The 16,584-nt window shown below is 35.8% G+C and overlaps 1 protein-coding gene across 1 annotated transcript in view; it reads left to right on the top strand.

The window, feature by feature from the left end:
- USP10 (ubiquitin specific peptidase 10) overlaps nucleotides 1-16,584 on the top strand; it is a 50,801-nt gene that overhangs the window by 25,082 nt on the left and 9,135 nt on the right. The window contains exons 4-11 of the mRNA XM_080552036.1: nucleotides 384-1,400; nucleotides 6,311-6,402; nucleotides 7,592-7,701; nucleotides 8,144-8,199; nucleotides 9,662-9,765; nucleotides 10,513-10,612; nucleotides 11,912-12,092; nucleotides 16,131-16,296. Coding sequence (XP_080408162.1) covers nucleotides 384-1,400; nucleotides 6,311-6,402; nucleotides 7,592-7,701; nucleotides 8,144-8,199; nucleotides 9,662-9,765; nucleotides 10,513-10,612; nucleotides 11,912-12,092; nucleotides 16,131-16,296 — 1,826 coding nt within the window. The remainder of the gene's footprint in view (nucleotides 1-383; nucleotides 1,401-6,310; nucleotides 6,403-7,591; nucleotides 7,702-8,143; nucleotides 8,200-9,661; nucleotides 9,766-10,512; nucleotides 10,613-11,911; nucleotides 12,093-16,130; nucleotides 16,297-16,584) is intronic.

Genomic DNA, 16,584 nt, shown 5'->3' with positions numbered 1-16,584 from the left:
AGTTAAATATTGCACCATATTCTAGATGCACTTGCTCCGTAATTAACTTAATGCATTCCATTGCTAAAGTCATTGGGTTTTAATAGTTATTCTTAATAGGTCAATTTAACAGGCGTTCCTTGCAGGAACAGTGCAGTGGTTTTGAAAATTACATATTTTAGGAAAAACTGTTTAAGAAAAGCTGAGATAGACTCTATAGTCTTCAGGAAAATGATGCTTTTAAAATGGTCATTAGGGTTGAGATAAAGAACAAGAACAATTTTTGTTTGAGGGAATGTTGCTTGTTTTCTGCGTTGCAGGAAAATACTTTTTTTTTTCCTTGATTTTTGTAGCTGTTTGATTGGATGTCATTCAATAACTAAGGTTTGCTTTCTTTTGTCCAGGGGAAGAGTATCAGAGAATTGAATTTGGTGTTAATGAAGTTATTGAGACAGAGTCCTCTGTGCTAAATAACACTGACTACAGTATTTCAAGCACTCTGAATCCTCAGGCTCCAGAATTCATTCTCAGTTGTGCACCTGCTCAGAAAACCCCTGATGATAGCCTCAGCGAAACAAACTACAACTCCATTGACTGCCAGTTCAGCGATCCAACCCTCGCTTTGGACAGCGGTTCTAACGCTGAAAACGATGGCTTGTCTGGAGGCCTCGGGCAAAGGGAGCGCAAAAAGAAGAAAAAAAGGCCCCCCGGATACTACAGTTACTTGGAAGACGGCATCGCTCCCACAGAAGCTCTTGTAAATGGCCATGCAAATTCATCGGGACTGAACAGTATAAGCACGGAGGATACGGAACTGACGGGAGACATCCCCTCCCTGGCCACCCCAAGGACTTGCAACAGCCCGGACAATTCTGTGGACTTCGTTAACGAAGCTGTTTCTGATGATTCTGTTTCTAGCGCACTAGACAATACCAGGACTGCAGGGCAGCCTGAGGTATGCAGTGTTACTAATTCTGAACAGTTTTGCATCCCCTCAGAGACTGGCAGAGATAGCCCTTTAAGGACAGCTGTTGTACAGTCTTATGCTGGTACTGATACTACTGAAACTCTTGGCGTTACTAATGGACAAACACTTGAATCCTCGGGTGAGGACACAGCTGCCAATGGGGTAGAATTGCACACTGTGGAAAGCACTGACTCAGACCAAGCTAAGCCTGAGGAAGCTTCACCTACTACTGAGGCAACTGTCCCGGTTGCAGGATCAGTCCCTGTTAATCAGCCTGCAAAATCGTGGGCTAGTCTTTTTCACAATTCCAAGCCCTCTGCTTCCACATCTGTGGTCTATGTTGAGACTAAGTATACCCCTCCTGCCACATCTACTCTGGTCCCTGAAAAACAGGTTGAAGTCAAAGAGGGGCCTGTTCCAGTTTCAGAGGATCCTGTAGCCATAAAGATTGCAGGTATAGTTAACACACACGAGTGGATGGTACAGTAGAAGGGTATTGTTTCTTCGCTTGTAAACAGGAGTGCACAGTGTTGAGAGAAGGTTCCTCTGCTAATGTTCTTAATGAGATGACTGTTAATACACAGCTGGGAAAGGTGCAATTTAAATAAGCTAGGTTTGCGTCCCCCGGAGTTGAGTAAACATTGCAACGAGACATTGTCATATTGTACCAAGTGCAGTAAAAATAGTGCTGCTTTTCAAACAATATGCTTAAATGGCCTGTGATTTATTTTTTTTTAATGTACTAGTTAGATTCGACTGTATACTGTTGTAATAGGGAGAACACATTAGAAAAGTTTGTTTTGAAAACAGTGTGTCATATTATCCGGTATTTATGATCTTGTAATGCATTCCAGAAAAGAAAAATGTTAATATTTTTGTGCTGAAGTACCTGAAATTCCTGGATGCTTGCAGGAGCTTAAGTGTAACACCTAAATAGGTTCTGCTTCAGGAATTCTAATTCAGGAAATAGTATTTATATTTATGGATCTGTTGCTTTAATGGTTTGTCTTCTGAATTTTGATGAATCATCCTTACCCATTTTAAACTATATTATTTTATTCAGAAGTAATACTATTTACTGCCTGTTAGAGTAATCATAATGAACTGTCCAAAGGGTACATTCGGAAAAAATGTGTGATATAAAGGCTCGGACTGTTGGTATTGTATCTGTAGTTCAATGAGAAATGCTAGCACGTGAATGACGTTTGTTTTCCAACTGAATCTGCAAAAACATGAAGAAAAAGAGCCAGTTAGTTGTATTTTATGTCACTGAACAAAAATAAGTATTTTAAATTTGTGAAATAGTCCGTATGTAAAAAGGTTTTTGCAAAATCTTGCCGACTTAGGCCAGAAGCTAATTTACAAGTACTGCAGCAGTTCATGTGTGACAACTTCAAGTCAAAGATCATTTTCTCCTCTAACTGGAAGCTGACCTGGAGATTTCTGTTCAGGATACCCCGAAGTACATGCCTGCCACGCATCCACATGCTTGCTCAGTAATTGTCTCGTTGCTTAAACCTGTCTGCTGAGAGGAAAGTTTATCCTGTGTATTTTTCATTTGAGTGTCACAAACGCAGTTGGCTGTACTAAGGTGTGTGTATGTGCAGATCCTGGTTTGTTGGAACCCATACATGCAGTGTATGTTACACTCTAAGCTTACGCTATCGTTTGGTGATTGATTTTAACTTAAAACTTCTGTGGTATCAGTAAAAATAGAACTGCTTACCACAGAAGAAGAAGTTACTTCGTCTTGTCCAAGTTGGCTTCAGCTGTAGGTTAACTTCGTACAGAAACAGTAAATGTCTACAGTTCTTTTGCCACCAGGTGGGAGCAGAGCTTTTATTTTGTCTCAATATATTAAAATAGCAATGTTATTTTTATGCAGTTTTCTTTTGCACCTTTGCTATTAGCTTGCTTTGCAGCGGAAAAAAATTGATTATAGATCCTTTTTCCAGTGAAAAGGAATACATCTGCTCATTTCAGTTAATTTAGGTAGGAATTATATTGCTGCAATTCCTGTAATTCAGGTGCTGCTGATTTTACTATAAAATGTTTACACAAGCATCTGTATGCCACTCGATCAGTGCTTTGCTCTGTGGAAGGAGGGGACTTTCTTTAGAAAATAACAATAAATGAAAGAGATGGTGTACCTGTTTCCCAAACAGGACTGAGAACACTTTATTATGTCCTTTGTTTCTACACCCACGTACAAAAAGGTGTTATGTAAGTGTTTTGAGTTCAGCAAGCAAAGTTAGCAAATCTTCTGACTTAATGTTGGAGCTCTGAGGCCCTTCTGTACAGCTTCTGTTTAGAACAGATGCTCAGGACACGAGCACAAATGCCTTTTCCATGGATAAATCAGTATTTTGTACCTTAATTTCACCAGTTGCTACACAGGGATTAATGGTTCACAGGCACCTTGAAATTAATTTGATGCCACTTCATTCATCCACAAAGGTCTGTGGCTTCTTAGTCCTCGAGTTAGATGAAAGCTACAAAAGGTGAGGTGAGATTCAGGACCAGAAAACAAAACCGTTCTCACGTTCATCTTCATGGGGACAAAAGTCCCGAACAGTTAATTTTAGTAAGTGGCTAAGGTGTGTTGTGAGTGGCTTTACTGGCATCGCTAGTAAAGAGGTAAAGGGAACTTCTGAAGCAAGTTAGGAACAATTGATGTTTATTTGGCAAAACTTGAGGAAATCTGGGAATAGCAGAGCGGTAGAGGAGAAGAGGTGCAGGCTTGCATATTTAGAAAGGGACTGTGGCATGAGTTCTTCATGTTAGCCTAATTTAAATGCTAGGACAAACATTTTAATAATTCATTTCTAAGGGATAGTATGGTTATAAATATTCTATATCTGTCAAAAAATACCAAACTTGGTCAGGTTTAACTTGCCACATTTCACAGCTAATAACTGCACTGTGGTGAATAACTGGATGATAGTTGATAGCCTTGTCTAGGCTCTGAGTAAGCTAGGATGACTAGCTATTCTCTGGGTAGTCTTTTAACCATGTTTTTGGTAGCGAGGAAGAATTTCTATGGGGGAATCTAAAAAGATTTTCTGAATCCTGTTTTCTTGCAGTATTTTCATTATGGATGTGGAGGATGGAATGAACAGTGCACATAACGTTTGTTTAAGCAGGCAGTTTCAGATGAATTGAAGAACACATTTCAAATCTGAATAAATCTGGAATGCTTGTAAATTGAAAGGAAGTTAATCCAATAAAGATAAACGTGGAAAGGTACACTGGAGCAGAAATCAAATGCAAGCATACAGTGTGAGGAAAAATTGTTGTTAATAGTACTAGAGAATAAAAGGATCTGTAAACTCTAGGGAGTTTAAAAGTGTCCTGAGTAAAGCTGAAGATGACTAAATTTGATTTCCAGTTTGTCTTAATACCAATTTATACAACAAAGATGGGAGGTAACTGTTGTAATTCTGTTGTTGCTGATGAGGACTTGATGAAAATGTTTTGTTCCTCTTTGAGCTTTCCTTCTCTGGGAAGATGTAGTAGTGCAGCAGAGAAAAAGAGAAGTAAGATTTGAAAACTGTAATCTTTCAACAAACTTGGAAAATGAGGATTTACTTTGTCTCAGAAGAGATTGTAGGAGCTGCTATGAGAGATACTTCAAATATATAAAACAAATGTGAATTCCAATTAGCGATGTGTGCTTTAGAATAACTTTTCTCATGGTTGTAAATGTATTTTGCTTTCTTTCAGTACTCTTGTAAACGTTATTTTACTGTGTAAATGTTAGATGTGGTATGAAAATGTGGTATTGAATGTAATTACTGTAAACAAAAATAATTCTTTGTTAAAACAAACTTGCTGCAGTTACTGTAGACATTGTTTACAAAGCAGTTTTATGACCACAAGAGGATGCTAAAGTCCCTAATAATATTTTTATTCCATATGGTATGGTGTGAGGAAAAATAAAGTTAGCCTAAAAAGTTATTGGTAGGCGTTAAAAACAAGAGCTTTTTGGTTATTTTTACCCTAGTTTTCAATAGTGATTAGTTATGTTATAGGAAGTATATGTTAGTTATGTTATAGGAAGATTGAATGTGTGGACAACACGTTTAAAGCTTTGCTGCATTAATATATTCTGAAATACCTGAGCATTAATAATTCAATGGCAAATACATTTCAGCAGTCCCAGAAGGATTTTGATCTGTACCCGCAGTAGGGGCTGAGGTCTTCCCTGTTAGATCTGTTTGCTCTCTGCCCTTTTGGGTGCCCAGCTCTTTCTGTCATAGAGGACTGATATTTATACCTTCTGGTTTTTGGTTTGAACTGGCATGTTCAGAGCTTATAGTTGCAGAGATTGGAAGAAGCAAGCCGTGGATTTTTGCTATTATCACCTCCTCTACTTACTGCTTTGTGCCTTGTTCTCCTGTCACCTTACTGTGTCCGTTTAGACGGTTCTTGTAGTGAACAGCTCCAGCTCTTAAGTTTATGTGGTATGTAGCATGATGGCTTTAGAGGCCCTCACATTCATTATGAAACCAAATAACCCTCTTGGTAGGCAGTTGCTATGTTTATTTGCATTTTCTGTTTTGTCTTGTATGCTTCTAGTCCTTGTTTCACAAATGTAAAACATGCCAGACCCAATATTTTCCTTAAACGGGTTTTATTTAGGTACATAAATAATAGGTCAGACTTCTAGGAAAAACTCCCCTGCTTGCTCTCCATTTCGGAACTGTGACAGACTTCAGTTTATGAGCCACAGTTTTTACACTTGTGCCATTGCTGATAGATTTGGAAGTGTGAAAGCAGTAAAGCTTTAAATTGTGTAAGCCAGTAAGTAATCCTGTAGATTTTAAATCTTAAAGCAGTAAATAAAACGTTCTGTTCAGAAGACTATGTTAATATCTGCCCGTCCTGTTTGCACTAAGATATTTTTGCTGTATGATAGTGTATGTTGAAACTTGTAAGCTAAGGCTACTATATCAGCATTAGTTCTCTTCGGAGCAGGGGAGGAATTTCACAAATGTTCCATACAACTTGTAGCAAGGGATTGCAGCTAGTGGGAATTTATATCTACATATGCATCTATATCTATTTATCTAAATAAAGGAATCTTATGGTAGTAAAATAACGATTAAGACAAATAGTTCTCAATTTTGAAATGACAGTGATCATTTTTTTTATACACCTGGCCCAAATTCCAGGATGTCTTCTGCTGAAGAAATCTGTCTGATTGAAATACGAACCCTCTTTAAATGAAGTTAAAATTACTTGCTAAAGTTTCTGGGAATCTTGTTAACTCATTTGCATTATTCTGTAAAGCATTAAATTCTTGTGTTGATGGCTAGCATGTGCATTTTATTGATGCTCAATTTACTGTTTCTCATTCTGCAGAAATACTGGAAAATGTAAAACTAATACATAAACCAGTGTCTTTGCAACCGCGAGGGCTGATCAACAAAGGAAACTGGTGCTACATCAATGCTGTATCCTTACCTTGGAAAAAATTAATATGCTTAAGTTAAAACATGTATTCTATCTGTCTCAAAGTTTTCCTGGTTTACTCTGGTAAGTACTGCAGAAAAGTATCTTCACATAACAATGCTGTTGATAAGATGTTTAATGCGAGCATCTGGGTATTCGGGTATCATTGAACTCAGTGTCTGAGGTTCTCTGCAGCTGCTTGCACAGTCCTGTTCAGTTTCTCTTACCTCTGTCAAAATATTTCAGAACTGTAGTTGTCTCATGACTGGAAGGAAACCTTGTAAATTCTAGTTGTGTTTACTTGTGGCTCTTTGTGCAACAATTTAAGTGGTTCTTTTGTTAAGTGCTAGTACTGCTAGTGAAAATATTAAGACTAATTTCAAGACCGATCATTGCAGAACCTAATAACCTATTGCCAGGTGAGCAGTTCTGCTTTAAATATCCACTTCTGTCTTATAACCGATTCTGCACTCATCTGATTTTCTGTATTAGCTCCCAGTGTTCACTCTTAACATGTTCCATGAGAATTTGTTACTGAATTTTTGCGCACTCTAGGGGTCAGGTTTATATCTCACTAGCTGTTGAGATAGCTGCCTTTTTTATTTCTTTGCCCCTTTAGTATTGTAATACATTTCCTCTGTTCACTGTTTTCATCATGTAGTAGCAGATTGATGTTTTTAAAATATTTTTCTCCCAAGGCATACTGTAGTTTTACTGGTTGCTCTAGACTTGTCCTTAAACCAAAGAATGTTTCACATCACTGTTTTGGTTACGAGGGTGAATCACCACCTTTGTCTTCTGGCTTCTTCCGTTGTTTTTAGAAAACACACAAATGTTTCCAGGTTATCATGTGCTGACTTTCAAATAGTTGATTTTGTGAAGTCATTCCTGTGAAAATAGCTTTCCTCTTCTGTTCCTAGACCAAATGCTACCTTCATCTTTAGTTAAAGTATTTGGAATGATTAAAAGGTCAGTGAAATCACTGCATGTTTCAAGATGCTGGGGTTTTTAAGTAGGACTTCTGTACATTAATAGCTAATATTTTTAGAAAAGTCCGTCCATGAGTTCCACTGTAGTTATCAGATTAGTCTACATAATAAAGAATTAAGTTTATATAGTTTTAATATGATTGAATATTTGGTTAATATGCAGATTATTTTTTCTGAATATTTCCTTAATGCCACTGCGTAGACCCTGCAAGCCTTGGTTGCTTGCCCTCCAATGTATCATTTAATGAAGTCCATTCCAATGTATTCAAAATCACAGCGGCCGTGTACCTCAACACCAATGATAGACAGTTTGTAAGTAGCTTGTTTAAAAAAATAATCTGCGATCGGATTAAGCTTATTAAGAAAGCTCTAGTGATTGCTACTGCAACTGATAAATGCTAGTATCTATCCAAAAGTTTATTGTGCTTTTTTTTGATGACGCTTTACTTTCATAATGAACTTTATATTTTATAATTACTTGAGTTGTCAAGGAAGATATTTCCTATTGCCTAAGTACAGCTTTTAATTAGTGGTCTATGTGCAAAAGTGAACTGTGAGAACTGCAAGAGCTAATCTAGCACCTCATCATGATTAGCAACAGTCTAGTTAATTTTTATGTCTGAGCATTGAGACTTCCGTAGTGATAATTTAGGGTTTTTGGTTGTCTGTAATGACAATGATCTAATTTTACTATTTGTCCTTTTAAGTCTTAACTTGCTGCTCATGTGTAGTTGTTCCTTCCATTCTGTTTCAGTGTTCGTTTAATGAATGAATTCACTAATATGCCTGTACCTCCTAAAGCCAAACAAGGTGAGTGGGAGTAGAAGGAGAAAAGTCTTTTAAAAGAATAATAAGAAAGCTTTGGGGTAAGGATCTACATTGTGATGTACCTAAGACCTGTAAATAGTGGTGTTTGATCCCTTCAGACTTCGATCTTCAGACTTTGAGGGTTTCTGAGTATCTTTAAAAGTTTGCAGTTACTTTTCTGTCGGTGTCATGTTTTTTCTTATTGGTATTTCATATCGAGAAGTCATATGTGTTGGACCTTATATACTTTATTCCGTTTGGTAGATCAAATGTACAAATGCAATAAGAATATATATATTTTATAAAGGTTAGCTTAATTGTTACAATGTCTTCTGGTAACATCCTCGTCCTAACAAATCATTTGGTATTCACTGTTTCCTTCCTGATATATTTCCAGCTGTTTGGTTTATCAGCTTGCTCAGTTCTGTAATTCTGTGTTGTTTCTTTTTTTTCCCCTTAAATACTTTGCACATATATTACTTCAGAACAAAACAGGGCCATAACAAGTCTCTTCAGCAGTTAGAGATTCCCTGCAGGAATGTGATCATGGCTTTTAATTCCTCTCCATCCTGTGCGCTATTGCAGTGTTAAAACTTTGTATGATTCTTGATAATATGTGTTTAGGATCAATGACACTTAGGTAGTGGGGAATAGAGCATTTTTCAGTGTAAGTAAACCATTACAGGTTTCATTGTTCTATCTCTAAACCAAATCTGTTATATTACAAACTTATAGAAATAAAAATCAGTTTCAGGAATGTGTTTATGTAACATTATAAGAAAATACCACAAGGCCTTGATTGTTCCAGTGATTTCCAAGCAGTTCAGACATTTCTGTGGTTTGCTGCTTTTAAGTCTTGTTTCTGTAAAACAAATCTTACTGCCTTATGCAACTTATTTTACTTCTAGGTCATTTTCATTGTGTTGTAGTTTTCAAGTCTATTTTCTGAGGCCCTCCTTTTATTACTGTTAAGTTGAACACTGTGTCGAAATGTTTCAGGGGTGTTTGTTTTTTTTTTTCCTCCCTCCCTGCAGGAAGGAAAAGTGATCCATTACAAATACTTCCCTAAAACAAAGGTATTACAAAAATTTAAATAGAAGCAGAATTAGTTTTTTGTGGTGGTTATGGATATTCTTGTTAATCTTCATAGTGTTAGGTGCAAAAAGAGAGTACTAAATTTTCCAGACCATCTGTAAGTAAATGTCGAATCAAGTATGATGTTTCTTGAAGAAAAGATTATGGATGTGAGAGTTGTATCTTAAGGAGAGTTGTATCTTAAGCATTCTGACCTTCAGTTACTTGGCTGAAACTGTAAAAAAAACAAACAAACAAACAAAAAAAAAACCTGTTAATGAAACTGAATTTTGGATTCCAAAATCTAGTGATGTGTGAAATGATTATGAAGGTATAATGTAGAACAACTTCTGTATGATGTTACTTACATATACTTCTCTTTGTCTTGCAGCTTTAGGCGAAAAAATTGTGAGGGACATACGACCAGGAGCTGCCTTTGAACCTACGTATATTTATAGACTTTTGACAGTTATCAAGTCAAGTCTGTCTGAAAAGGTGTGGTTTACAAGTCTTTTATTTCTGTAATTGCATCACAAGAGAGTCAATATACTTAAAACAACGTAAACACCCTACATACATCAGTTTCTGTGCCTAAATATCACCAAAATCAATTAGTTGGTAGTTAGTTATAATTAAGCTAGACTTAAATTGTAGGAAGATGTTCATAAGAACTTTAACAGTTTAATGTGTCAGAATAATGAAAAAATTGGAACAGAAAAACTTCTCTTTCTATAGGGAAGGTACTGTATTGATTCCTATTTAAGAAATGATCAGTTGTTCGTTTCTGCTTGGGATTCAGCATGGAATGATGGAAGTTCCAGTGAGGCTTAAAAATACCATTTCAGGTTTAGTTTCAATTTGAAGAAAAGATAATGGTTCAAGCCATCTTTTGATTTGGACTTGGTTTGACTGCAACTTTTGGTATTACTTCTAAAGGAAATTGCAAAAATATTATAAACTAGCATGTTAAATTAAATACGTATCGAAAAGAATGAAAAAATGCTTGTATCTAGGTGAAGCTTATGTATGTACTCGCTGTCATGGTAGGTTATCAATTAACATGTTGGCTCTTTTTGAAATAAAAATGAGGGGCTGTTACAATAAAATTAAAACTTTGACTTTGCACTTTAGACTCAGTAGTTGATGAATTTTAATGGGAAAGCCAGGTGTTCAATGTCCTCTGTCTACTGTTAAGTTGAAAATATGAAAATGCCATACAGTTATTTGAATTTTTTTTTTCAGGGCAGACAAGAGGATGCTGAAGAATACTTGGGATTTATTCTCAATGGACTACACGAAGAAATGCTGACCCTAAAGAAACTTCTTTCTCCACATAATGAAAGTTAGTTTTTTTTCTGTAGCAAATTTCATTTCATTCAAATACTTGTCGGTAAAGATGTTTCCCCTCTTTTTGTGTTAATTTTGTCATACTGAGAAATGTTTGGATTAGGAGTTGAGATAGGTTTAGAAAGCTACATTTTCAAGGACTCATCATATGTATTTCAAAAATAATCTTTTGCTAAAGTCTGTCCAGAGGATAAAGTAAGTCCATACTGTTTACTAATAACCTGAAATGCTGCACTGTATTTGTAAAAGCATTATGCTTCTGTAGATACTGAGTGACATCTGATAACATGACGTGTACCCAGCCTTCCTGAACCCAAAATTTCTGTATTACAAATTTTTACTGAGCTCAGTTGAACATTATTTGAGGGTAACTCAAGTTGATTGGCCATGTCTTAAGCATAGGTATGTTTCTCTGCCATTCATAATATCTGCAGTGTCAGTTGTTTACTGGGGTTTTGGCACTCTCCACAGAAGTTCAAAAATATAAGCGTATTTTGTCACTGATCTTGAAACCACTGTTGATTAACATCTCTTTTTGGAAGTGCAGTTTTCTAGACTAACGGCTAATTTGTATCTAATTTAAAACAGAACATATTCTATGACTTAAAAAGTCTTATTGACACAGGGGGAGACAAGAGACAAGTTTTCTTTGAAAGAAGTGTTAGGATTTGTACACAGCCTAAAATGCCATTTTATTTTACAGTGGCTTTATGTCTGGGTCCACTATTAAAAATGAAACAAAACACTGTTAGCCAAGTATAGAGTTTAGATCACCAGCTACCAATTTCTATTTAGCAGGGTAATTTTTTTATGATATAAAATGATCATTCCCTATTTTGTTGTTTAACTGTATGCAGTTTATAGCCTCCTGACTTTGGCATTCATAAAGAAAATATTTGCTAAGTCTTGGGTTCCCTGTAAAATATCTGTGCAGAAAGGGAGTTGTATTTAATAATAGCATAATTATGTTTCCAGAATAACACTTGACTGTCTAATTTTCTAACCAATAAACTTATAACTAAAATATATCAAGCTTTGTTAGAAAATTACAGCTGTTTACATACACTTATCAATGAGCTGCTTTCTGTTCATATATGGATAGGTCCAGCTATGAGGGAACCAGGAACATACTAATTCTCATTTTCCTTTTCAAATCTATGGTCTGTGAAATCTCGATAATCTATGAAAACATTTTATCTTCTGAAAAAAGTTCATGTCTTCCTTTTAAGTTCTTTACCTAGATGCAGGTTTATTTGAAATATATATATATGTTTTTTTTCTTCTTCCCTTTAAGAACTCACAGTTTCCAATGGCCCTGAGGCTCAGACTGTTCATGAAGAAGAGGAGCAAGATGAACAAGGAGAAGGCAGTGAGGATGAATGGGAGCAAGTGGGACCTCGCAACAAATCATCAGTCACTCGACAGGCTGACTTCGTTCAGACTCCAATTACTGATATTTTTGGCGGTCATATAAGGTATAGTACTTGTTAGCAAAAGATGTTGAGACTGTAGGCTGCTTTGCCTTCACAAATAACTTCTTCCTTGTTGTGTTTTTCACAGTAATTGGGTAGAAGAAATTTAAACATTCATCTCTCCCTGCAGGAAAAAACTGTTGTACCATGAAGCATACGTTATGCAAGTGAGGGTCCAGAAGGTGAACCGGAATGATCAAAAGATTGATCCAAATGGATCTGTGATTTTTTGTAGAGTATGAATTTTTTTAAGTAATTTAAATGAACAGGTTGTTCAGGGAACAAAACTCCTCAATTGCATATAGAGGAGGAGTGTGAAATGTGTGCTTTGTGTAGTCATATTAATATCTAAAAATTCCAAAGAACTTTATAGCTACCTAATTTTTGTGAACTCTGAGGAGCCTTTCCTCAGAACAGAAAGGGATAGCGATATTTGCTAAGAGCTAAATGCAATCAGTAAAAGAATTGAAATATAATCAAAAAATTGTTAACTTTTTATTGTTTAGACACGTGCTTCACAGCGGCAGGAAAGTTATGTGTAATAGTTAATAAATAAAACGTTAAAGACGAAAGAAGTTTGGAAAAATGTAAATCGCTGCAAGATGTTACAGGAATGAAAAGAGTGTGGGACATTACTTGTATTCAGGTCTGATACCAGAGGAAGTCAGAAAGTGGATACTGAAAGAATGTTTTTTGGAAAGGACACCTCATGGCTTGTTTGGAGAAATGTATAATTTAAAATGAAAACAAGGTAAACACTTATTAAAAACGTATTCTGAAACAAAAATGCTAGACTTGACGAATTATTTTTATATTGGAGACAGACACTTAATTGCTAGTGTTTGACTCCTTACGTTGCCAGGTATTCAGTCCAGAGGTGTGAATAATGCGGGCTAGTGCCTTCTGCCTGGGAAATACAGTGAAATTATTCTTTACGGATTTGAGTCAGACAGCTGGCAAATAAAATGATATTTTCCATAAAAATTGGCAGACAGATGTTTGTATGTATCGAAATACCATGTTCATGGTATCTTCACGTACCCAAAGTATTGTTAATACCCTGTAGTGTTTTTATCACGGTTGGAGTCTAGATCTCTGTAGGATCCCATCAGTATGGTAAATTACGAATATTTAGGGAATGCTGTCTTCTGTAGAAATCCACAGGAAGTGACATAAAATAGAGGTGGTACTGAAAAAGGCAAAAACTTGCACAGAGTGACAGAACCACAAGGTCCGATCTGACATCTGTTGTCTACAGTCACCACACCCATTTTATTTAGCCTCCAAACTAGGTCACACAATTTACCGCAGAAACAGTATCCAACATTGTGATGTTGGAAGGCTTCCTCCTCTGGGGCTGAGGGTGGAGATAGGAAGGACTGAATACAGAATTGCCAGTAGAAGTCTACCAAAAAAGCATCAGAAATTGGAAAAAATCAAATGGAAAAAGGAGCTAGGAAAACATGGTGTGAATTGGCATCTTCTGGCTTGGGTCAGACTATTAAATGCCTATTTAGATGTAATCAATTTATTTTTTTTAATGCAGTGTGAGGCTTAAATGTAAGCACATAGAAGAAGAGTTACGTCGGGGTCTGGTTTGTTCACATGCAGAGACCCTTTTGATTTTTTCACCTCATGCGAATTTCAAATATTAGTTTCACAGGCTAGCTCACATCCAGTTAGAAGCCTGCTAAGTATTTCCATAAATAGCAACAACTCTTCCCTTCAAATGAACTGTTATTTTAAAAGAATATACATATAATGTATTGTTGAGGTTTAAGCAGGGTAGCAATGAGCAGTTTCTGTTTTCATGAAAAAATTGTATCTTGGAACAGTACTGCTAACTGTAGAGTTCTTAGAATACATGAGATTATTTACTGAAAATGATGGATTTTTCCTTGATCAACTGAAATTTCTAATTATTCTGATTACTAATTTTATCTATGGAAAACTAAATTAAAACTAAATTCCATCAAAGGTTTTGCTGTCAGATCCATTTCTGCATTTTGAAGAAATGTTGCAATCTCATTTCATATAACTTAAAAAAAAATATATATATATATATTTTCAGAATATCATCCATATTATTAATGAAGTCTTTAATCTATGGACTCGAAAACAGTTGGAGTTGCTAGCAATTTTCTGTTGATTATTGCACTAAATAATGGTTAGCTTAAAAGGGCTGGGAAATGTATCCAAAAGCAGCAAGACTTGCACAGTGGAGAGTTTGTTTGTTGGAACACTGTGCTTGCCATGTGTTGAAGGTTTTGTCCTTAAATATAGCCAAGGAGGAAGTGTTAAACTGAAATAAAGATGCTACTGTTTTTCATAGGCTCTCTTCCCTCTGAAGAATATATGTTTGCCAATATAAAGATGCATTGGCTTTCTGTTATAGCTTCAGAGCTTTGCCTGAATCAAATGGAGTCTTTTGACAGGAATTTGCAGTAGAAGCATAAAACCTGTATGTTAGTGTTTCATATATAACGCAAAGAAGATTCAGCATGGCTGCATGAATTATGACAATGTTAATTATCTTACTTTCAGGCTTAGTGTGGCAGTATAATAAACTGAACAATATCATAAACAAATTGTTTCTTTAGTATAAAACAAACAGCTGGGACTTTTTAATGTAAGTACTGCTTTCAAAAAAAAAATAAATTCCTGAGCCATGTTTGATGGTCTTCAGGAAATCGGGAAGAGTCCACTCAGTGCAGTGACGTTGTGGTTGAAGAGCCTACTGTCTCATTGCACGAAACAATTAGCACCAAGCCAGATTACTTACAGGCTCCAACTGAATGTACTACAAAAAAAACAGGAAACATTCCCATGCCCTAGGTCGCTACCACTACCAGTTTTGCAGAAGTCTCCAGTTTTTGTACAAAAGAGTACATAGACAAAGTCTGGACACAGAAAATGATGGGAGGAAAAGGAAACGCCAGTCCTTGACAGAGCATAGTTTATATTTCCTATGGCAAGATCTAAGCAAACAATTTAAAATCAGTATGAAATTGGACTTAGTGGCTGAAAAAAATACGCATTTTTATTGCAGAATTTGGACTTCATTGTTATTTTTTACAGTAAAATGTAGATTAGATAAGGATTAGTATTTTTGATTTCTGAATATTTATTTCAAAAGCATAACTTCAGAAATCTGATGTGATAAGGGATTGTTTTAAAATGGTAGGAATCACGGTTCTGGATTTACATACAAGCGTTGTGTGCCTCTCTGCATAAAGAGCTGGGTTCCAAACATACTTGCCAAAAGTAGGTATGTTTGACAGAGCAGAAATATTTTTGTGGTTGGCAGTTTAGAAACATACTTTAGTGGCCAAGGTAGGAATACAATTAGGTATAGTTTGGACTTTATTTTAAAGCTCTGTGTTTTACAATTTTTACAAAAATCTAACTATAGCCCTGTGGTATCTTACCTGCTTTTTTAATGTAAACTATTCCCACTCTTGAGACTTTTTTTTAAAACCTAAATCATACTTGGCTGTGCTCTGCTATGAAACACAAGTGTTTTTGTTTCCAGCTCAGAATAAAATGGTAGAACTGTCTGAAGGCTCAAGATGCAAATCATTAGACTTGATCATAAATGTTTTAATGTCTGATACTTTGTCTTTTGGTCCTAATTTGTGATAGATTATTTTCCTTTCCTGTATCCACATTTCATGTTTACATGGGAGAGAAGAAAATTGTCCTGAGTCGAATCTTTTTAAATGCGTGATCAAGAATTTCCCCATTTCTCTTTAACTATCTGATGCTTACCCAATAACTGTTTTAATCCTTGCATAAATAAAACAATTCATATGTAATTCCAGCCAGTATGCTCTAAGGGGGTGTGAAAGTCATTTTACTTGGCATTAAAGTGTATTTAAGTTGTTGAAACTTATGCTTAAGCTTTGTATTTGCTTATTTTGTTTTGGTTAAACTATTAATTGAGTTACCAAGGTAGACTTTGATTCGTTATAACTTAAAAATTCTGCATTGTTGAAAATTACTTTGCTTTTTTACATTTTATTTTTATTTTTTTTTCCATAGATCTGTTGTTTACCAGCAGAGTTCCAAGGAGTCTGCTACACTGCAACCTTTCTTCACCCTACAACTGGATATCCAGTCTGACAAGATACGCACAGTTCAGGATGCGTTGGAAAGTTTGGTGGCAAGAGAGTCTGTCCAGGGTTATACCACAAAAACCAAGCAAGAGGTGTGTTTTGTTGACCCCTTTTTACAGTCAAATATTAAACTTTTTTCAAGGGTTTTTATTCAGCTCTTGGTTTACAAATAGTTACTTGAACACTATTCCTTATGTTAATAAAAGAGGTACTAACCTTTTCAGTGTCCTCCAGTGGTAAAACGTAATACATTTGAATACATACAGTGAAAGTCATTCAAGGAAGAGAACTAACTTGTAAGCAGAACCGTGCCTGTAAATTAGTATGTTTTCGGAGTTGGTGTAGTAATTGGTTGAAGATTTTACTTGAGTATATATTAA

The sequence above is a fragment of the Anser brachyrhynchus genome, assembly GCF_964034855.1.
Source record: "Anser brachyrhynchus genome assembly, chromosome: 12".
In the NCBI taxonomy this organism is placed as follows: Eukaryota; Metazoa; Chordata; class Aves; order Anseriformes; family Anatidae; genus Anser; species Anser brachyrhynchus.
The sequence above is the reverse complement of the archived record's forward strand: the minus strand, read 5'-3'. Positions and strand labels throughout refer to the sequence as shown.